Source organism: Passer domesticus, chromosome 6 (genome assembly GCF_036417665.1).
Source record: "Passer domesticus isolate bPasDom1 chromosome 6, bPasDom1.hap1, whole genome shotgun sequence".
NCBI lineage: Eukaryota > Metazoa > Chordata > Aves > Passeriformes > Passeridae > Passer > Passer domesticus.
Genome location: NC_087479.1, coordinates 47274366 through 47295875, shown reverse-complemented (window position 1 = coordinate 47295875; position 21510 = coordinate 47274366). Strand labels below are relative to the sequence as shown.

General features: G+C 45.5%; 1 protein-coding gene across 1 annotated transcript in view; it reads right to left on the bottom strand.

Annotated features, from left to right (window-relative positions):
- Positions 1 to 1952: 1952 nt before the first annotated feature.
- Positions 1953 to 21510, bottom strand: part of TSPAN32 (tetraspanin 32) — a 37181-nt gene continuing 17623 nt past the window's right edge. The window contains exons 5-8 of the mRNA XM_064425235.1: positions 10148 to 10249; positions 8575 to 8667; positions 6394 to 6477; positions 1953 to 4220 (exon numbers count right to left, since the gene is read on the bottom strand). Coding sequence (XP_064281305.1) covers positions 4125 to 4220; positions 6394 to 6477; positions 8575 to 8667; positions 10148 to 10249 — 375 coding nt within the window. The 3' untranslated portion in view covers positions 1953 to 4124. The remainder of the gene's footprint in view (positions 4221 to 6393; positions 6478 to 8574; positions 8668 to 10147; positions 10250 to 21510) is intronic.

Below are 21510 nucleotides of genomic sequence, written 5' to 3'. Positions count from 1 at the left end.
TCCACAAGTGCTCTAAGCATCATCCACTGCCATCAGAGTGAGTGGAAAAGCTGGAAAAGCTCCTCTGTCTCATAAGCAAGCTGTGGTCAGTCCAGCCATGAGCATATGGTGCGCCCCATGTAGGGTTTCTATGGAATTTAATGCTCCTGTTGGCAGAGCAGTGCCTGAGCAGTGCATGGGCAGTGAAGGGTGGAGAGCAGCACAAAAGGTGCCTGCTGCTCCTATGGGCTGATGCTCCCCAGCCCCACAGGCTTATAGGTAGCCCCAAAGGTGGCCACACAGGCCAGAGCAAACTGGCCTTATGCTGGTCCCTCTTCCTGTGGCCTCAGACAGAGCTGGGGGTTGTCTAAAGTAAAAGGAAAAAAGTAACTCATGAGCAGAAGCTAACGCACGGTCAGAGAGAGGCAGACTGCAACTGCCCAGATGATCTTAGTGGAAATAACTGATAATTGCTGCAACTTAATTGAAAAGTAGCTAGAGCCAATTCACAACTAAATATTTAACTTTGAACCTGTGGTTTGAAAATTCTATTTTTTTTTTCTCCCATATATGACTGCATAAATAGGATTTCTTTCCTAGCAGAGTGTGAGTGTTGACATGCTTATAACAAACAGCTTCCTCTAGAGCAAGCCCCAGGAAGGCTCACTGCTCTGCAGGTGTTTCCTTGTCTGGCTGCTAGCTTGCATCCCCCGTGCTCAGCTCCATGCTCTTCTCCCAAGAAAATCTCTCTCTCACTCTTCTCAACACTGTGTAAATCTTGGCACCACTTACTGATAAGTTCCTGGGGTTTTGCTCTGGTCGCACAAGAGCTGTAATTTGCCCCTAGCCAGCAGAAAATTAGGGAGTAGTAAGTGCAAAAACATTCATTGTAGAACAAGGATTTTTTTTGTTGGCAGAGGTGTAAAAACACTGTTTAACACTCACCCACCCTGCAGGTTCCATCCAGCCATCCCTCGGTGCTGCCACTTCTACAACTGTGAACAAAATGTTAACACTGCACACTTCTATAACAGGTTTCTAAAAATCAAGGAGCTGAAGGGATCTGCTTTTCTGCTTCTGAAAATCACAGCGGGATGCCATCACATCCCTGCTGCTACACACAACACAAACACTGGGAGAAGAGCATGTCCAACTAGGCATGGCTCTGTCACCTCCGTGTTGGAGGTGCTGCTCCTTGCAGGGGAGCTCCAGCAGCCAGTGAAATGGGACTAAAGCTCACTAGATGGCCAGTGGCTGGACACACTCTTCTCCCAGAGCTTGTGTTGTGTGTAGCAGCAGGGGCTCCTGCCACCCTGCGATGACATCCCTCTGTAATCTTTAGGAGCAGAAAAGCAGATACCTTCATCCTAGATATGTACTCCTGTCTACAACTATGCCTTTACATTAAAAACTGACCTGGGAAGGTAGAACATCTAAAGCTTCAGCAGTCCTGGTGGTGATGCTTTAACAGAGATTTTTTTGTACCTGTTGATGAGGCTTCAGCAGGTAACCCACACTGATGACACTGACTCCACCAATTTGTCCATGATGCTTTTTGATGTGGTAGAATATCAGCAGTTAACTAGCCAATGCAGAGCAGCGTGCAAGACCTGACAACCTAATCCTTAAAAAAGAGAAACCATAGACATTTTTTCTATATAAATACTCTGGTTGTTACAGCTTAAACACATCCTTAAGCATTTTTCCTTCTTCTGCTTGCATTACTCCCTGAGAGGTGCCAGCCTGCTGGCCCATCAGCTGGTTAAGGATGGGACAAGGTCGATGAACTGCTCCTTTTCCTCCAAAGGAGCAAGGCTATCCTCTCCCTCCAGCACACTGCTGGGACTGGCAAGCACAAGCTGCCTGGGGAGTGTCTCTTCCCAGCACTGAAACAATTACTGAGTCCCCCCATGGTGTAAACCCCCAAGCAATGCAGGCAGCTTCATGCATGGCACAAAAAAGAGGAGGATTGATGGCCTTTTGCAAGAAATTTATTGAAGCAACCATGAGTCATATGAGCTACCACCTGGCCTGAGGAATAACAATAGCAGTAGCCTGACAGCAGCAGCTGGAGCTCACAAACGAGATGGTCTCTTTCCAGAGATCAATATATGTGATGATACATATACATGTGTAAGTGAATACTTCCCCACTAGAAAGTGCATATCATACCCAATTTCCTGCCAGACTGAGGTGTGTTGGTGACTGCCAGGAGGTAGCTTGAATATACACTGGGGCAGTTTGAACTTCATCCTGCTTCCAGTGAAGTCAGCAGTGAAGCTCTGCTGGTTCCAAGAGTGTGGAATGAGAAATGACAGCTTCCCTCAGCCCTGCACAACAACTCTTTCCAATGCAAGGTATTTGCAGCCCAGGTTAAAATGCCAGCCAGGTGCTGTAGGCTGTACTGCTGTTCTTGTATATGCAGCAGCCCCTGCCAGAGGGCCAGGACTTGTCCTGAACATCAGCACAGAGTTGCCCATGTTTATCTCAGTAAACAATTGCTACTTACAATTTTTCATGCCTAAAACCCACTATGTACAAAGAAGAGAAAGCTGTTGCTGGCTCAACAGACATTTCACACAGCTGTATAATTTACAGCTACATATACTGCAATGATGGGTTTCAGCTCAGAAGCTGCTCTGCCTCCTCAACATGAGGACATGGCAAGCCAGGGAGCTGTTGTTTCAGCTAGACTGACAGCCTTTTACAAATTCTGTTTATTATTGATAAAGTGATGTAAAAAGGACGTGGAGTTGGACATTGTATTGTTTGACCTGGCTGGAGATCAGTCCTGTTCTCTTATAGATTTAAACTTCTGTTTGTGTGTGTAATATCAAAGTCCTTTTACCACAAGAGCACAGGGGGTTAGCAAAGCCTGATAAACACAGAGCTGGGGCCGGAAGTTACAGAATCACACAATCAGCCAGGTTGGAGATCACCAAGTTCAACCTATGACCTAACACCACCTTATCAACTAAACCATGCCACTGAGTGCCACGTCCAGTCTTTTTTTAAACACCTCCAGGGATGGTGACTCCACCACCTCCCTGGGCAGCCCATTCCAATGCTCAATCCCTTCTTCTGTGAACAATTTTTCTCTAGTGTCTAGTCTAAACTTCCCCTGGCACAGCTTAAGACTGTGTCCTCTCATCCCGTCACTGGTTGCCTGGGAGAAGAGACCAACCAACACCTGGCTACACCGTCCTTTCAGGCAGTTGTTGTAAAGAGTGATAAATAAGGTCACCCTGAGAGTCCTTTTTTCCAGGCTAAACACCAGCTTCCTCAGCCACTTTTCACAGAGCTTGTGCTCTAGACCCCTCACCAGCTTTCTGGCCCTTCTCTGAACATGTTTGAGCATCTCAACGTCCTTCCTAAACTGAGGGGCCCAGCATTAGACACAGGTGTGGCTTAACAAGCCCATGTGAAATCAGTGTGGCATCAAGATTTAGGAGGCTGTCTAAATCCTAATAATAATAATAAAAAAAGTTGTGTTGCATTAGCAAAGAAGAATAACAGAAATATGTCCTTCTGTTGGTCAGTTGTTTCAAAGCTCATTCACTATTTTCTGACTTTTTGTCCTGATCTCTACCAAAAGTTCTATAAATTTGGTAGCATTTGAAAATGGGAAAACTAGCTGATAGTCACTGGATGTCTATGTAGCATCCAGCATTATCAGAAACATGCCAAAGTTAATCATTGGAAGTGTCCAGGCTGGGAGAGCACATTTCCCATTGGTAGTGACACACTTCTGTCATTTATTTACTGATAGTGCAACGTTGATCCTGGGCTGCGATCCAAAGCCATCTTCTTAGGAAAATTGCATCTTTGGGGTTCACAGGGAACTGCTCAGATGACAGCACAAGAGAAGTTTGTTTTAATGCTGTGATTTTTGCTGGGCTTTTCTCTCCATTTGGTTGTAAAGAACTTCTTGGGTCCTTCTTGTGGAGCCACAGCCCATATGTCTCCCTTTGAGGGAATCTGCATCTCTGAGCCCAGTTGTAGTGCAGGACAGGGGAAATGTGTGACACATATCCCACCACCTGACCCCACTCAATACCTTCCCAGGGCATTTTGTGGGTGACTTCAGAGCTCTTCCTGTGCCAAGAGCTGGCTCTGCCTGGTAGGGATGCCCAGGCATCAGGTTTCTACCTCTCTCGCAGGATGTATTTGCCTTTCCGGTACAGGTTACTGCTGAAGTGGATGGAGAACCAGAGGAATGAAGTTAGGAACATCCCATAAACCTAAAAGGAAATAAATGAGATAGGCATTAAGTGTATAACTGATTATGATGCTCCATCTGTGCAAATAAGCAATCATAAATATTGCCTGTTGTCACAGTTTACTGAGCAGAGCTGTTTTCAGTGAAGTGCTCAACACCATTTCTGACACGGAAGTTTAAAAAAAAAGCAACACATGGTTAAAACATCTGATTGGAGTTAGCATAGCACAGCTCAAACCTGGCCCTAAAAATACCATGAAATAAGATGAAGCCAGGAAATTCAGATTTAATTCCTGCCACAGAACATTCCTCTATGCAAACAAACATACCTCTTATAATAGTAGCCTTTTGTAAAGATACCATAGGGAGAAAAAACCACAACACCCATGTCTTCTATGAAGAAAAAACCCCAACAAAACAAACAAACAGACAAACGCCTAAACCAACCCCAAACAGTTATGAATGCAGAGGACAGTGTATTTCCTCTGTATTGTGATACTCTGCCTAGTGTATCACACATCAGAATTAACACAGGCAACATATCCAAGGTAAGGCTGCTGTGGGAAGGATAATGAGGGCTGTAACAATGTGCTCTTTCTTCAAGTATGCCCTAATGTGCTAATGCCTTTGCTTGCAGCTTGATCTGGGGATGTGTGAGCATTGTTGGCTGAGGGACAGTGACATCAGAGCAGCTCTAGTCCTCTTTTTGTGCTTCCCTTGCATCCTGCCATCACAATAGCGAACTGCGTGGCGAGATTTCCTCTAGCACAGGCTTCAAAGACAGCTGCCTTATCTGGCTATAGCATCAAGCTGTGAAAAAAGTGTATCTGTTATAAAAGTGCTCCAGCTTTTATCTGAATATAGCTGCAGTGAAATTCTCCTTATACTTGAGAAAAATTGGAAAGTGACACCAAATATTCACACATGACTTCACATTTACAGCTCCATAGCAATGCCTGAATGTTTTCCTACTTTACTGCTATAAAATACAAATAGTTTGTTCCTCTGGGTTTTATTTAGATGGAGAAGACTCTTCTAATCCATAAATGTGCCAAGGCGGACACAAGGCATAAAACAATCTCCAAATACACTTTCAATAAGAAAGGTCATCGCAGCTGGGAAGCAGCATGGAGATGTCACATCATGGTGATATCATTCCTTCATGGTGGAGAATGGAGTCTCCTGGCACATGCTCTTTTCTGGTGTGCATCACCACACGTTCAGAGTCCTTGTGTACAGGTAATTACAGTGATACACCTCTGTCACACAGTGGGTGGGCAAACAAGAAGGCTGGTTTTAACTAGTGGCCTGCTCCAGCTCCAAAGAGACCATCCCCATACAGCCCCAGAGCCCCCTCACCACTGAAAGACATGCTTCTCTTGCAGCATGTCTTCTCTTTCTCTTCTCTTTTTGCAGCATCTTCTCTTTTGTTCTCCCAAAAATTAACTGCAGAGCCTTTCTACATGAGCCATCATCTGAAGATGATTTCACCCCTCCTCTGCATGTTACTCCTTCAAAGACAGAACCTGGGAGCCCAGACAACACACTCTTTGCCTCTCCTTTGCAGCCTGCTCCTTATGAGCCTGTGATTTACCCACACATTGCCCGAGATGAACCTCATCAGATTCATATAGTGATCATTAATAGGATGAGACCTTCCCCTTCTGCACAGCTCTCTAGCTCCACTGCTGGTGCTCAGTAACTTTCAAGATCTTCCAGCTCTTGCTGCACAAGCAGCTTCCCAGGCTGATCTAGGAGGTAGCAAGTTTTCTAAAATACAAAGGGTTTACTGATTCTCCTTTTCTGCCATTGCTGCTGGCTTCCTACATAATCCACAAGGCCCCAGCGAGGTGACATGGCCTCTCACTCACAGGAGAAGTCATGCAGGCAAGCCTGAGTAGATGAAATGCAACTGCTGCTGCATCCTGCTCCGCACTCCCAAATGCCATGCCTTGTTAGGGCACAAAAACCATCTAGAGAGTATCTTCCTGCAGAAAAACCCCTCCACCTATCAGCCTGGCCAGATTCCTGACCCTTTCCCAGTTTCCACAGTGGAGTCCACCATTGCTTGTTTCTCTGCTGCCAGCATCCAAAATCACCCAAAATTCTAGCTTCTGGGGGCTAATCAGAATACTAATTCAGGATACTGTATCCTGCCTTTCAGGGCCAAAATGTGACAGGACAGACACTGTTACCGTGAAGCCAATGGCGATGCCCAGGAGCGAGAAGACAAAGTCCATGTGCTTCTTCAGAAAGTCCTGGATCTCTCGCAGGCAGTCCTGGGAAGAGAGAAACAAATACCCCTTGCAACACAGCAGCAGCTTGGCGGGGGGCTTTATCCCCACAACAGCACTTCCACAGCCTCAGAGAGAAAAGGAGGCAAGAAAGGGGTGCAGCATTGCACAGCTGGGCAGTTCTCCCTTCTTATGCTGCTGCTGCAGCTTGGGAAGGCAAACATCTGTGGTATCTTTTCTGTTACTACAACACGCCTACAATTTTATTGGTGTGGTGCATTTTGGACTGTGGAGGATGTGTGCTTAACTGTGGTCAAGCAAAAGCTTTTTTCTTTTCACCCACTGAAAAATTGAAAGAAGGAAGTGGAAAGATAGAAAAGCAGAGCACAGTGTGATGCCAAATGCATTCCCCAAGGTTACTAAATGAACAGCTCGATTTTGCGAGGTGCTGCAAGCATTAATATACATTAGCCTTAAGCATACCAATGGCCTCACAGAAATCCCTGAGGTGTTAGCCAAGACAGCCATTTCAGAAATGCAAGAGCATGCCCTTAATGAAGGGATTTGCAGAACAAGGAAAGAGCATTCAAAGCCAGGAGTGAGCGTAGTGTGGCCACCAGCCTCTGTGGTTTCCTGTGTCACACAAAGCACATCCTCCCACTCACTTCCCCGGCTCCCAAGCGAGGGAAACAGACCACTAAGTGGGAGGAATGAGTCGCCCATACAGTGCCCAGCTTTGTTCTGCTCTCCCTTCCTGCTCTTTGAGCCGAGTTCCACCCTGTCCTGGGATGTGACATTCCTGGAGGCTGTGCTTTGACACGCTGCCCCTGCGGGCTGCCGTGCGCCCGTGCACCACGGTTGCTGCTAGCGCTTGACATCTTCACCTGACAACGTGTTTGTATCGCTGCAGCACTGTGGTTTTGGTCTTTCAACACCATATATTGATGCTGGTGGCTTTAGCAACTCCGGTGGATTAACATCATCGTGCCACAGATAGGCTCAGAGACTATGAAGTTGTAGTTTCAGCACACTACAGTCTAATACTGGTGGCTTCTCCAGCAGCCTCACTGAGATACTTGAAAGAGCCAGAATGAAGCGTACTGGAGGAAGCTCCTGCTGGGCATCACAGCCTGCTTCATAAGCTTCTCATTTTAATACCTATTTAATGCCCTGGAGAAAAAGTAATTACATCAAATTCCACATTTGCTGTTAACTGGAACACATTTTAAGTGTCAGAAATTAGTGTCATGTGGAAAAGTCAGGGTTTTTTGTGCTCTGATACATGCCTGTGATATCTCACACTCTCTGCAAGCACAGGAGATGAGCAGGAAGCTGGAGGGAAGTGACAAGCTGCAAACACAAGCATTTTGAAGGCTTTTTAAAACAGTGAAGGAAACTGCATCTGTGGGTCTGAGACCTGCTGATCCGCCAGGGCTCTTCCTCCTAATTCACAGAATCATAGAATCATTTGAGTTGGAAGGGACCTTAAAGACCCCATCCAGTTCCAGCCCCCCAGCCATGGGCAGGGACACCTTTCCCGAGACCAGGTTGCTCAGAGCTCCATCCCACCTGGCCTTAAACACTGCCACGTATGGGGAATTCCTAAATTCTCTGGGCAACCTGTGCCAGTACCTCACCACCCTCACAGTAAAGAATTTTTTCCCACTATTTAATCTGAAACTACTGTCAGTTTCAAGACATTCCCCCTTGTCCTGTCATTGCACCCTCCTTCAAAAAGTCCCTCTCCATCTTTCTCACATCTTTCTCCTTTTCTAGAAGGACACAATTAGGTCACCTCCATGCCATCTCTTTTCCAGGCTGAACAAAAGCAATCCTTTAAGCCATTCCTCGTAGGAGAGATGCACCATCCCTCTGATCATATTGGTGGCCTCCTCTGGACTTGCTCCACCAGGTCAATGCCCTTCCTGTGCTGGACCCTAGAGCTGAATAGGGAGCACTACTCCCATACTGTGTCCGGTGTTATTGAAACAACAAAACCCCAACAAAAGAAATCCCAATCTGTTTCAACCCCAAACCATCAAAAAGCACAATTCTCATTAACACTTTAGCACAAGTGAGGTTTTGATAGCTAGAAAGTAGAGGCACAACCCCACTATGGTGTGGAAGAATCCTTTCCCTTACCTGTCCTTCATCATGCACTTGGTTGGGTGGGCATGTCTTGTTCTCAACATCGGTTGTGTCCCCAAAAGGAGAGTGCTTCCCACAGCAAAGGAACTGCAAGAGAGGGAGAAGTCAGCCAGCTGCTCACCAGGGCTCTCCCCTTGCGACCAGCTGCTGCAGCAGGAGGTGCTGGCAATGGGCCCCTGCTGCCTCAGGCAGGGCTACCCAACCAGGGTGGCAAGGAGCAAAGCACGTAGGAATCAACAACTGCAGCAATGCAAGCTAAATTCAGGGGAGGTGGATGGATCTGGCCTCAAACTTGCTCATGCTCCCCCAGGACTGCTGCCTGGGAGTGGGGCCGAGCCCTTCCTCTGTGGTCATATTAATGCTCCCAGTGGCTGCTCCAGAAAGCCCAGGGATGCAGACTCATGTTTCCAGTAATTGTTATGGGCTGAGGGGATGCCCAGCAACACCCACCAGGGAGCTGGTTTCCTACAGCTGTGGTGCACTGCACAGTTTGGAACTCTGGCAGAAGGGGAAAAAAACCCATGAGTAGAAAGACTGCTTCTCCATCATTTCAAGTAGCAACTAAAATAAGCAACTGGTGAAGCCAGACATTGTGCCTGGTTCTCCTTGTCAAATGGGACCCTGGGCGTGCTGCTCCACAACCCTGAGAGCAAGCACTTCCATGCCTGGGCATGGCTCTGAGGGCCGCCACCACCGCTGCAAAAAGGAACATTTGACCTCTTCTGTGTTTTGAGAAGCACAGATAGAAATAGCTTTGAAAAGTACTTGTTATGATGATTTAAGAAAATATAGAAGGATACAGGGAGTTGTGTGGGAGGTGTCTGGAAACAGCTGAGCAGGGCTGACCTCCCCATCCAGCCTTGTGTGTGCCATGAACTCACTCCCCAAACAAGCCCTGCTGTGCAAGGGAATGGCATCTCCTTTACTCAGCAGGGACTCGGGAGTTTCTCACTGTGGGGGACATCCTCACTCATCTCCTGTGGCTCTGGGGGCAAGTGTCCTCCCTGTGCTCTGGGTAACCACCCTTGCCTACCTGCTGAGCTACGCAGACCAACAGCATCCTGGGTAGTGGTTTTTGGGAGCCTGACAGCAGTCTCCAGCTCTGTAAGAGGCCATGTAGCCTCCAGTACTCCTCAGACACAAACTTGAGGATAAATAGGGACAACCACATGAAAATGCTACTGCTTGACTATGTGGAATTCCTGCCCCTTCATCTCTACTTGACCAGGTGCATATCTTGTACCACAGATAGGGAGTAATTCACAGGGGCTGCTGAGACAGAAAATACTATGGCAGCTGCAGGGCAGAAGCTCTGTAGATCTTGCACCACAGTGATGCTCAGAAAGGTGGCCCTTTGTTCTTGTTGGTAATCTGGTTGGTCAGATATGAGAAAGGAAGAATAAAAAGAGAGGAACAGACTCACAGCAGGCTGGAGGACTCAGTTCTTGAGGGAAAATGGCATTGCAGCATTCACGAGACAGAGCACAGGTGTCAGCCCCAGCCTGCCAAAGCCCTCAGGAAGATACCCCAGGGCAAGGTTTTTTCCTGCAGGTAAAAGACAACTTACTGCTTCATGGATGGCAGTCAGCTCGTGCCTCCTGAAGCTGGAGGTGTTCCTCCTCACCTCCTCGTACACAAAATCATACACATCCATCATGCTGTCTTCTACCTGCAATGAAAGCAGAGGTCTGTAGGTACAAAACACTGATCACAGTCATCTCTGGGGGGAATTGTGCTCTTCTGCTCTTCCTGATTTCCACAGAAGCTCTCCCAGGTATAGCAATACAAGTAGTGCAGCTACTAAAATGACCCCCAGGCAGCAGCAGGGGCTGTTGCGCGACGCACCAGACACTAAGGAGCCAGGGTCTCACCAGCTGATGGCTGGAGCTTTTGGCCAGTTTTGGATTTTGTGTCAGAGATGAACTTGGGTGCCTGCGACCAGCGTGCCTCTGAGCCCCTCTGCCAGCCAGGGCTGACGCCATCTCCCCATCCTGAAGGTGGTACTGTGAGGACAGGCACACATGACCATGAGATGCTAGAGTACAAAAAGTGAGAGGACCTCAGAGGGTTGGTGTTGTCTAAGTGGCAGAACCATTCCTCTGAACAGAGTTAAAAAAATAATGGGAGTGATTCAGTGGTGAGTCAGACCCTAAATATTTACCAAATGTGTGAGAACTTGAAGCTTGACAGATCCCAGCCAACTCCCACTCGGGTGTCAGAGGAAAAAAAAATATGACAGTTGCCCTCAGTGCCTGGAGTCAAAACCTCATTTCTTCCTTTCATTTTCCCTTGCTTCCTCAGCAGCACCAGTCCGAGTGGGCCTGCAGTCAGTGCTTGTCTTTCAGGAGGGAAAATCACTGGGAGACAGGCAGAGCAGGTGGCCACACAGGGACCTCTCTGGGAACAGAGCCACCTCTCAGGGAGGCTCTGCAGCTCAGCCTAAAGGTTCATACTTGGAAATTCCTCTAAGGAATAAACCCCAGCACTCTCTGCTCAGGGGTGAAACCAAGATCATTCAAGGTGGTTACATCTATTACTGCAAGATTGCTCTGTCCTGCCCAGCTGTCCCAAACACAAGCAACAAACAGAGAGTGATAACCAGGGAGGCAAGGGAGCAGGGGGTTGAGATTACTATTTGCATCCAGTGCCTCCAGGAATAGAGTTTGAAGGCACACATCAAAAGATTTTCCATGGCTATCAACATTTCATAAGAGAGACCAGTGACAGACAGAGCTCAGATATTATGGGCCAAGAAAAAAATACTCCATAGCAAAATGTCTGACACTGAGCTGTTCCACACAGGTGAGGAAGAAGGATGATCCTCTGGGGTATCAGAGTGCATAAACTGAGGTGGGTGCAACAATAAGAGCAGATTTCTAGATGACTTCTGCACCAACCTTCCCCACAGCAAACCTTATAACCCAATCAAAAGGAAAATATCCAAGCTTTTCTAACTTCTTGTGGGCCATGAAATAGCTTTCCAGAAGCAGCAATTAAATAAATGGATTCAATAAAAAGAACGTCCATTTCCACTGAAGAATTGGATTAAGAATAATGAAAAAAAAGAATAATCTTTTGAGCTCCTGTTGTGGAGAAAGGAACAAGAAAGCAGCGGGTTTCTTAACCTAAGCGATTATAACCTTTTGAATATCCTGATCCCAGTCTAAGATGCAGGGATAAAAATTATTTTGTGCTGTGACAACATACATATGTGTTTTGGTAAGGGAACCAGTGCTGCATGCACAATATTTGTCTTTTCATATTTACCATGAGAGTCAGGATACTGAGCTTTCATGCAAAAGGCCTAAATTTGGATGACTTAAAAAGAAAAAAATGAAAGGGTTCAAGCAAGTGGCTATGTTCAAACAGGGGTTCAAGGGGTGAAAGCAACCCAGAAGTTTAACTACTTTCTAAAGATCTCTTGAAATCTGGGCCAGGAAATACTGGGAGAGGTAGCTGTTTGAAGGATAACAGTGGATAGGAAAGAACTGAAGGAACAAGATGCCCATAACAAAACAGTGGCTGAAAATTATTTCAGCTGTTGGAAACAATAATTGAAAAAAATCATAAGCAGTCATAATTTCACAGCCAGCTCAGCTGCAGTGCTGGAAATGATGATGGTAATCTCCAGGTACATAATGACTACTAGAGACTTCAACTGCAACATTTCTGAGCTTGCTTGTGAACTGACTTCTCAGTTACCTACTGACTTTTTTATTCTCATTTTGTCAAGCAGCCTCCAAGAGCTGAAAACACAAGTCATTAAATGGAAAATGTTTAATAGCAATAATTTCCTTTTAGAATGTGTGTCTGGGCAAGCCTAAGAGTACAATTTGCTGATTAGTCATTCTCAGCATTTCTATCTAGCAATTATATCTAGCATTTATATCCAGACATTATCTGAATAGGCTATTCAGATCCTAGTAAGGGAATACCAAACTCTAAATCCATTTTTTAAAGAGTGAATTGCTTGTAGTTCCACCACATCCTCTTTCTGATTTTAGCTAGGATCATTTGATTTTGGAGGGAAAAACTGCTGTTTTCATACAACATAATGGTCTGTTTTCAAAGACTACTGCAGACAGCTTTTTCATTTAAATACTTCAGAGATAGGTAGATAGTAGAAAAATCTCAGTATTTATTACTCTCTGTTTCTTTCTGTGCAGAAGACTGTGCCACAGAGCATACAAGAAGTCTGGTTTAATTAGAGAAGACATAGGAGAGCAAAATATCACACTTAGCTGCCTGGGAGGGGGTTATGTTTATACTCAGAGCTGCAGCCAGGCTCTGAAGCATGTGTCATGCATGGGAGCATTTATCCAGCCTAAAATATCATGCTTGCTCATGCATGCCTGATGATGTAAAAATTAAAGTCTGAATTCGTGAGACAGTCACCAGAAGGTTTCATGACTTATTTGCAACATTGCTAGAACCAGCAGAAGTTCATCCCCATATTTTCCATTGATCCAGCTACTAACACAGTGAAGAGCTAGACTGCAGCACTGCTTTGTACTCAATTGCCATCCTCAACAGATTTCTATCACACACTCCCCTGATGGGCAACTTTGAGTCCATTGCCTCAAGACAATTTTCTTTTTCTGTATCTTAGACTGGTTGTTGGGGAAAAAATATTAAAAATACTCAGGGTGGTTTGTCTCACATTGAAACAACAGGATGATTGTTGAGTGCTTACACTGATGCTGTTAATAATGTGCTTTAAGATAAAGAACTGTGCTCCATCACTTAAACAGTACTTAGCATGAAATGGGCCAATACAGCTGGAGAAGAGAAAGTCCATCTGTTTTTTGAAAGATCTTTTACTCCTCCCACACAAGCATCATAATAGTCAAGTGGATTTTCCTGTTCCTGGTGACATGCTGTGATCCACTGCTGGAAGAGTTCTGCTGGACAAAGCTCTCCCTTGGAGGGAGACTGAGCCAGCAGTGCTCATCAGTAAGGAATATCATGAACTGAAGGCAAAGCATTAGCTGGGCTTTGGTTAGGAAAAATCTCCAGCTTGAGTGATATGGAGGTCACACCTTACACTAATTCTTTTCCTGGAAGAAGCTGGGTGAAATATTCCAGCTCCAAATCAGGTAAATAATTGCTGCCTTCCATTTCTGTCTGCATTCCTTAATGAAATATTAATTTAGGAATTATATTGATGGGTTGCTGGATACAACAAATGGAAAATCACCACTGAAATGGATGCAGCTGATTCCAACTGACTCAGTAAGTACCATTTTTCACCTTAAGTAAAAGAAAAAAGGAATTTTGAGATTATTTATCATCCTTTATCCCCAAAGAAGCAGAATGTATGACTGCAGGAAGACATGTACTCTAAGCAAGTAGAGTTCTTGCCTTTGGCTATTAAAACTAAAGCAAATTTCTACCTTACCTCCTTCAGGAGGAAAAATGACATTTTTTACTTAGGTTATTTATCAGGATAAGTTTTACCTGTAACTGGATTTGGAACAGAAAGATGAGACAAGGTCTGCCTTCAGTTCCTGATGTCTTTGCAAGACAAAGATGCTAATGAATCCCAATCCTGCTGCCAGTGAATGCCTCTGTCTGGGCAACCTGGAAGTGTCACTTAGGTGGAAACTAATGTAGACTTGTACCAAGAACAATGGTCTGAGTCTTAGTGAACCACCTTTGCAACTGCTGTTGGGTAAAAATCCCTCTGCAAAGCTCAAGGAGAACATAGTGAAAGGAGATATCAGGACTGTCTCAAAGACAAAACCACCTTCCTCCTTTTTGATAAACAGGAATACTCTTGGCATGGCAGAAGAGGAAGACAAGCGTGGGAAGCAGGAGGAGGATCCTCCTCTCCTATGGGTCTTTATGCCTTTGAGGAATCAAACTGAGCAGATGCAGTGCAGGCTCAGAAGAAACTGCAACCTCAGCACTTTGTGTCCTTCCAGCATCACCACAGAGGGTGCACTCAGAAATGTCCCTCCAGAGGTGGCTACTGCAGACTCCCACACTCAGCTATGAACCACAAGCTAGACAGTAATGAAGTGAAACTGGAATAAACTTGTGAACTCAGTCAAAACCCTTCCTTGATCCAGGAAGGAAAACACTTCTGCATTTTGCTGTCTGTGTCTTCCCTTTCCTCCCCAGTGTGCAGAAACGCAAGCATTCACAGTGTGTCAGAAACAGGACTGGGGGCAGATGCAACAGCTTGGGCTTGGGCAAAGCAATGATGCAACTGCAGTGAAACAGGAGAGAGCCACTCTGGGAGCACTAGCCAGGTTGCAGAGCAACTCCCACCACATGGATCTAACACATGGTAAGACAAGCTTGCCCCATTCATGCTCAACCAAGCCCCATCTAACACAGTCATTGCAGCTTGCTGAATGTTTTTATTTCCATCACTGCATATCAGCTTGAGAGCCTTCCTCTAGCCAGTCATTCCCAGATGCAGAAATCCAGTCAGTGCTGCAAATCACAGCAGCCTTTGAGGTCTCCCATGAAAAATGGCACAAGATAAGAAGGTGCTGCTCCCCCTCTGACTGACAGTGGTCACTGGAGACCACTGATGCCACAAAATCTAGGTGATGCTTTTAGCCAAATGGTTTTCACCTTTTTTCCCCCCCGATCTGTATATACAGATTTCGTATCTATACATACATACATACATTAAAAACCCCAAGCCAAACCATATAGGCTTCCCTCTACTTTCTGCTGTATACACAAACGGAGACAGACCAAAAACCGCTGTGGAACAAAAAATTCAGAAAAAGCAAAAACTCTTTGTCTCCAGCCTCAGCACTTCCATCCTGTTCTTGCACAAAACACTTAAAACATGAGAAAGTGCTGAGCTGTGACACTGCTCACCTCCTCGTTTCCTATCTCCACATCCCCAAAAGAACAGCAGATTCTAGCTGTGTGGGTGCTATACATCCCTCTTGGCCCATGGGCAGGGGGACATCACAGCCTCATGCTGAGCCAAGCCATAAAACCCAGAGGCTACCTTTGTATTACTCAGATGCAGCATTGCTCTGTGTCTGAGACAGAGTACCAAATGCCTTAGAGGGAAGTGCAGAAAACCCAGGCAGGCAGTTAATCAATATCAACAAGGATTTTTTCCCCTAAATCCTCCAAATCTGTGGCTGCACACCTGTGAATGTCATAAGTATACCAAGGCCCTCTTGGATTTTTTTGGATTAGCTTTTTTATGTTTGCTCTTTGTTGGTTTTTTGTTTAAAAAAAAAAGAAATAAACTTTAATTTTTCAGTCCATTTTACAACAGAACTGCAAAGCCAACAAGCTGTCAAGGGCCCACACTGACTCTATGTTCCTGTTGTGAACACGCCCTCCCCAAAACTGTGGTCAAATTATCTCAGCCATCCCTGAGCCTTCACCTGTAGCACTTGAAACCAGAGCCAGGCAAGACTGGTTCCCAACAGAAAGCATTGAACAACACTGAAAACAGTTTTAGCTTATAAAGGGGTGGTATCAGCCATAGAGTCAGTCCCAGGGCAGCCCTGTCACCTCTGAGTGGGTGGTGGCTGTCCTGCTGCAGTGAGCATCCTACAGGTGCATGAAGGCTGGATGTGCTGCAGCGATGGCAACTGTCTGAGTGGCCTCAGGTGCCACTGCTGACACTGCTGGAGAGCGGAGCTGCAGCTCCAGCTCTGCCACAGAAAGCGGCAGAAACGGGGCCGCGTGGGTTCAGCGCCGGGGCAGCCATAAATTATAGAAGCAATGAGTGCAAATGCCTGTGTGGAGGCTCAGACAAAGGAGAGCAGTGTCTCGCTGGGGGGAGTGGGCTGTCGCTGGCTGGTGAGAACATAAACACTGGAAAGAGGCACAGTATTTAAAAACGTTAAGGAAGAGGGAGGGGTTTCCCCCCATTTTTGTTTTTTCCCATGGAGTTCAGGGACTGGGAAAAGCTTGGTGCTTTTAAATCAACTGTGCCTCCTAGATTAAGGGCAAGCAAGGAGCATGTCAGATAGTTCACAGTGTTTTCACAGCAACATCAGTGACTTTTATAAATGCTCTTAGAAGATCCCTGTGAGAAGCTACAATCCTGATCCATCCCCCCTGAATCGAAGCCCGAAAGGAACCTACCTGTTCAGGTCTGGTTTCAGAAAACACCTGAGCACACCTTCAGCTTGTGTTTAAATCCCATTAAAATCTCTAGGATTTCAGCCTGCATTTAATCATTTAAGTCCCTGCAGAACTTAGCCCCAACACACATTGCTACCAGAGGCAGCAACGGCAGACACACACACCCCCTAGGAAATCCACAGAGGAAGGACCTCACCAGTCCCACTTAAGAAATTAACTGGGAAGTGATGTTCCTTACATACCTGCAGAAACAAGATGCATGTGCTGGTTTTATGCACAGTAAGAGATGATTTCCCTCCTGGAGACCCAGGCAATGCTGCCTCTGGCTTTGCAAAGGTGCTGCTTGGAAGGAAGACTCACAAACAAAAACTCAGTGCTGGTTCCATAGGCAGAGAAGAGAGGAGGGAAGCAGCTTTGTTCAAGAGCAAGACCCAGGTGTGGCAATGTTTGTTATTTAACAGCTGCAGCTGTTAATTCCAGTCGTGTGCACCAGGCTTTCTAACAGGTTAGAAAATCACCATCTCAAAATGTACCACCTTGCTTGCTAACAAAGCATGGCAGACTCCATTTCCACTTCCCAGCATGAGGAGGGGAGAGCAGACAAGTTCCTCAGAAGGAAGCAGAGCAAGGCTACAGGAGAATCACTATGTAGACAAATGGCTTGTATTAATTCCCTGCCCATAAAAAGCTAAATCCTTGCATTTATTCTTGAAGTACAAGCAGTGCAGCACAGAGGGACTAATGCCTTTCCTCTCATGTGGAGCCAAAAGCCACAGGTGAAACTCATTTTGAAATCACCCAGAAACCTGAGAAACCACTTGATAATTAAGAGATTACCATATCATTGCAACTAGTGCAAATTCAAACAACATCTTCATTCAGAGGACATGGAGAATCAGGCCTTTACAGAAATATGAACAACTATTTGCACCAGTTTCAAATTCCTGAGTTGGAAAATTGTAATTTAATCCATTTTATGCTTTTACTTATGAATAAATCTCTGTAATTAAAATGCTCATTCTGTTGCAAAACTCCTTTTATGTTGCAGCAATTTTAGTGTCACTGACCACTTATGCTTATGCAGCCAGGACCACAGGCTTCCTGGAAGAAGCTGCTGCAGAGAAAGGGAACAGCAGAAGTTGGTGTGGAATAGAAACTCCTCTGGCCTCTTTCACAGCAGGGCCCAGAACATAACCCCAAACCTCAGGTTCAGCAAGGCCAAGTGCCAGGCCCTGCACTTTGGTCAAGTGAGGTCAACAACCTCATGCAGCACTACAGGCTTAGGTAACAGTTCCTGGAAAGGACCTGGGGTGCTGGGTAAGAGCTGACAATGAGCCAGCAGTGCCCAGGGGGCCAAGAAGGCCTAGGGCATCCTGGCCTGTATCAAAAATAGTGTGGCCAGCAGGGCTAGGGCAGTGATTGTCCCTCTGTACTGGGTACTGCTGGGACCACACCTGGAGGCTGTGCCCAGTGCTGGGCCCCTCACTACAAGAAAGACATTGAAGTACTGGAGCATGTCCAGAGAAGGGCAATGGAGCTGGTGAAGGGTCTGCAGAGGAAATCCAGTGAGAGTGAGCTGGGGTAGTTTAGCCTGGAGAAAAGGAGGCTCAGGGGAGACCTTATTGCTCTCTGCAACTACCTGAAAGAAGCTTGTAGCTTGGTGGGGGTTTGTCTCATCTCTTAGGCAACAAGTGACAGCATAAGAGCCTCAAGCTGTTCCAGGTTCAGGTTGGACATCAGGAAGAATTTTTTCACTGAAGCGGTGGTCAGGCATTGGAATGGGCTGCCCAGGGAGGTGGTGGAGTCACTGTCCCTGGAAGTGTTCAAGAAATAACTGGACATGGCACTAAGTGCTCTGGTCTAGATGACAGTCAAAGGTTGGACTCAATGATCTTAAAGTCTTTTCCAACTGTAATGATTCTGGTTTTGTGATGGTTAGTAAGGGTACCAAATCTCCTCTATGGCAGCTGCAAGTACCACTTTGCTCCAGCCTCTGCAAAGAGGTTTCTAAAGCAGCCGTTAATGGGTGAGGAGAAAAGGAAGCTGGGGAGCAGGAGGAGGAAGCAGCAGCCCTCCCCACCAGCTGTGCTAGATGTGGCATGTCTCTCCTACATCCCTCTCTGCATTCCACATCCCTGCTCTTTTTGGCCATGCTGTGAATGACAGAGGCACCTCACTTAAACAGACAGCAGTTTGTGGCAAAGGAACAGCCATAAAAATAACTTTGGAAAACAAGACTCAGCTCTTCGGCTTCAGGAACCAGGACTTCCTAATGTGGTTGAAAACCATCTGAAAACCTCATGATTTCTGAGGTTACCACAGCAGTTCCAGCAAAGACCTTGTGCAGAGGTCATCCCATCCCCTCTGCCCTCCCATGCACGTCGGTCTCTCGTTCACTTCGATTGCGCCACTGTCCTTCCTCAGACAGGTTTGCAACACTTCCCTGCCAAAGCCACATCTCCCACGGAGAGGAGGAACAGTTGGGATGCAACCTTTTAGGAGAAAGCATGATAAATCTCAGGTTCACGACTGCTGCATGTCTGGCATGCATCACAAGAAAGCAGACTATGGTGACATCGAGTCCATCTGGAATGCAGATAACTTAAAATTAAAACATTCAACATCTGTCTGAAAGAATTAATCCAGAAGCTACAGAAGTCATGAAAGCAGAAAAGAAAGGGAAATGAGATGATTCATCTTGTTTACAGTGCCCAGGTCTGAGAATACCAAATATTTACAAATAACTCTTCCTTTCTCCCTGCCCAACTTCTCTGTAGGATGTCCTGTAAAAAAGGCCCTAAAAGAGCCACACAGGCAAAAAGGGCATCTTGTTTTCACCATATTCAAACTACATTTCTACCTATTGTCTCTTGACAATAACCATGAAAATAATTTTTCAACTGAGTAGTGGGGTTTACTCTTTCAGAAAATTTTCTGTGAGAGGATTCTGCTTTGTGAAGAAAATGTAGGGGTTTTTTAAATTTTTTTTTTACCAACAGGAGTAAACCACTGAAGCATCTGCCATGGATCAGTGCAGGAGAGATCTCCCATCCCCAGCTTGCAAAGGGAGGGGAGGACTGTTTTCAATGCTGCTTGTGTTCAGAACCTTGCCAGCAGCAAGGGAGAGGACAGGAACTACTGACACCAGCTCCCAGCTGGCATTTCCAAAATGAACAGCCTAATTTTCTGTCTGGCATTCCACTGGAAAATCAATGTATTTTTCATAGGAAAAATTGAAATTCTTTTTCCAGCCATGATCATGGGGCAGTACCCCTCAGTGCTCTCAGTGATTCAGGCACGTGTAATGGCCATATTCATCCATATTCAGTTTTACATCCTCAGTTCCATTCCTTTCTTGATAGCTGTGTACATCCCATCATGCTTACAAGACACCCACCCACTTGGCTGGGTTTGATTTCCCCCACCCCAGATTGCCACAATTAACTATTTTTGAGAGTACTGACATGCAGTAGGCAGCAGAGGACACCTGCTTGAATTTTGTTCTTTCTTTTGAGAAAGACAAGCAAACAAACAGCTCTATAATGAGACTTCAGAGGTCTTATCCCTACTTCATCCAATTTTCTGTATCACTGTGTTCCTGTCCTGGAGGGGCAGACACATCTGCATTTCTTTCAGTCACCTGTATTTTTCCCTCACGTCTGCATCCTCTCTCTAGTGAGACAAGTTACTTTTCAGTTGAAACTAAATTTCCACACGTTCAGAAAGTGACACTTCTAATTAAATCTTCCTCATTTATATTCTCTGCTTTTCCTTGGATTTTAGGAAGCAGAGAAACACAAGATGGTCTCTAGGGGTATTTTTTTTTTCTGTTGTCAGAAACACTGCTGATTTTCTTTGCTCAAGAAGTCAAGCTTTTACAAAACCACCTAATTTTGCCTAGTGGAAGCTGTTTTGCTTACAGAAACCCGACCAATTACCAAAGCTAATCATAACCATGGGTGCATTTGTGGACAGGGCACTCAGAGCAAAAAACCACATGAAAATAATTTGAAGTAAAAACAGATGTACTGATCAAGAGATATACAAAGCAATACTCCTTTAAATATTTTCAGCAAAATATTTTTTGCATGGCACATGCCTGCATTACATAACACAACATACAACCTTTTTCTTACAGTCTTTTTACGCCCTACACCATGTATGTGGATTAACAGTAAAACTAAATAGTCTGTTTAGAAAACACAGTCTCACAATGCCAACCAGACAGTTTCTGGTGCCATTTCTCCTTTACTGACACGGACTGTGCTTCAATCTACAATTTAATGTCCGCAGAAGGAGAAGGAAAGTGTGCTCCCTTCTGTGTTGGTCATGAAAACCAAATTATTTCCAAATTAAACTGTTAGTGGGAATGTAATAAATGTTGATAGTTTTGCCTGAAACAATAAGGAAAAAAAATAAAGAGGCTGTGGAAGGACATTTTTTCATGGATGCCTCAGCTCTGATTGATTCCACTTCAGCCATTTAAGCATAGATATAAAAGATGCTGCTGTGCCATCAGCACTCACCTGTTTCCAAAGCAGCTGGACAAATTCACAGAGGAAAAACCCAGGGAGAACATTAAAGGCAAAGACACCAGCAGTTGCCACTAGCAGACACCTGGGCCACAAGCTGCTGGCATCTGAAAAAGCATTGCTTTGTGTTTGCTGGGTTTGTATGCTGCTACCTTGGCTAACAGCAGGTCAGCCAGAAAATCTCCTTGCCCAACAGCTCCTACCTTGGCCAACAACTTTAACCTGGTCCAGTATAGCCACCTGCACATTTCAAAGGATTTTCAACTACACTGGGCACTGGACAGCTCTGGGAAAACTTTCTAGAGAAGCAGGACCTTATCCT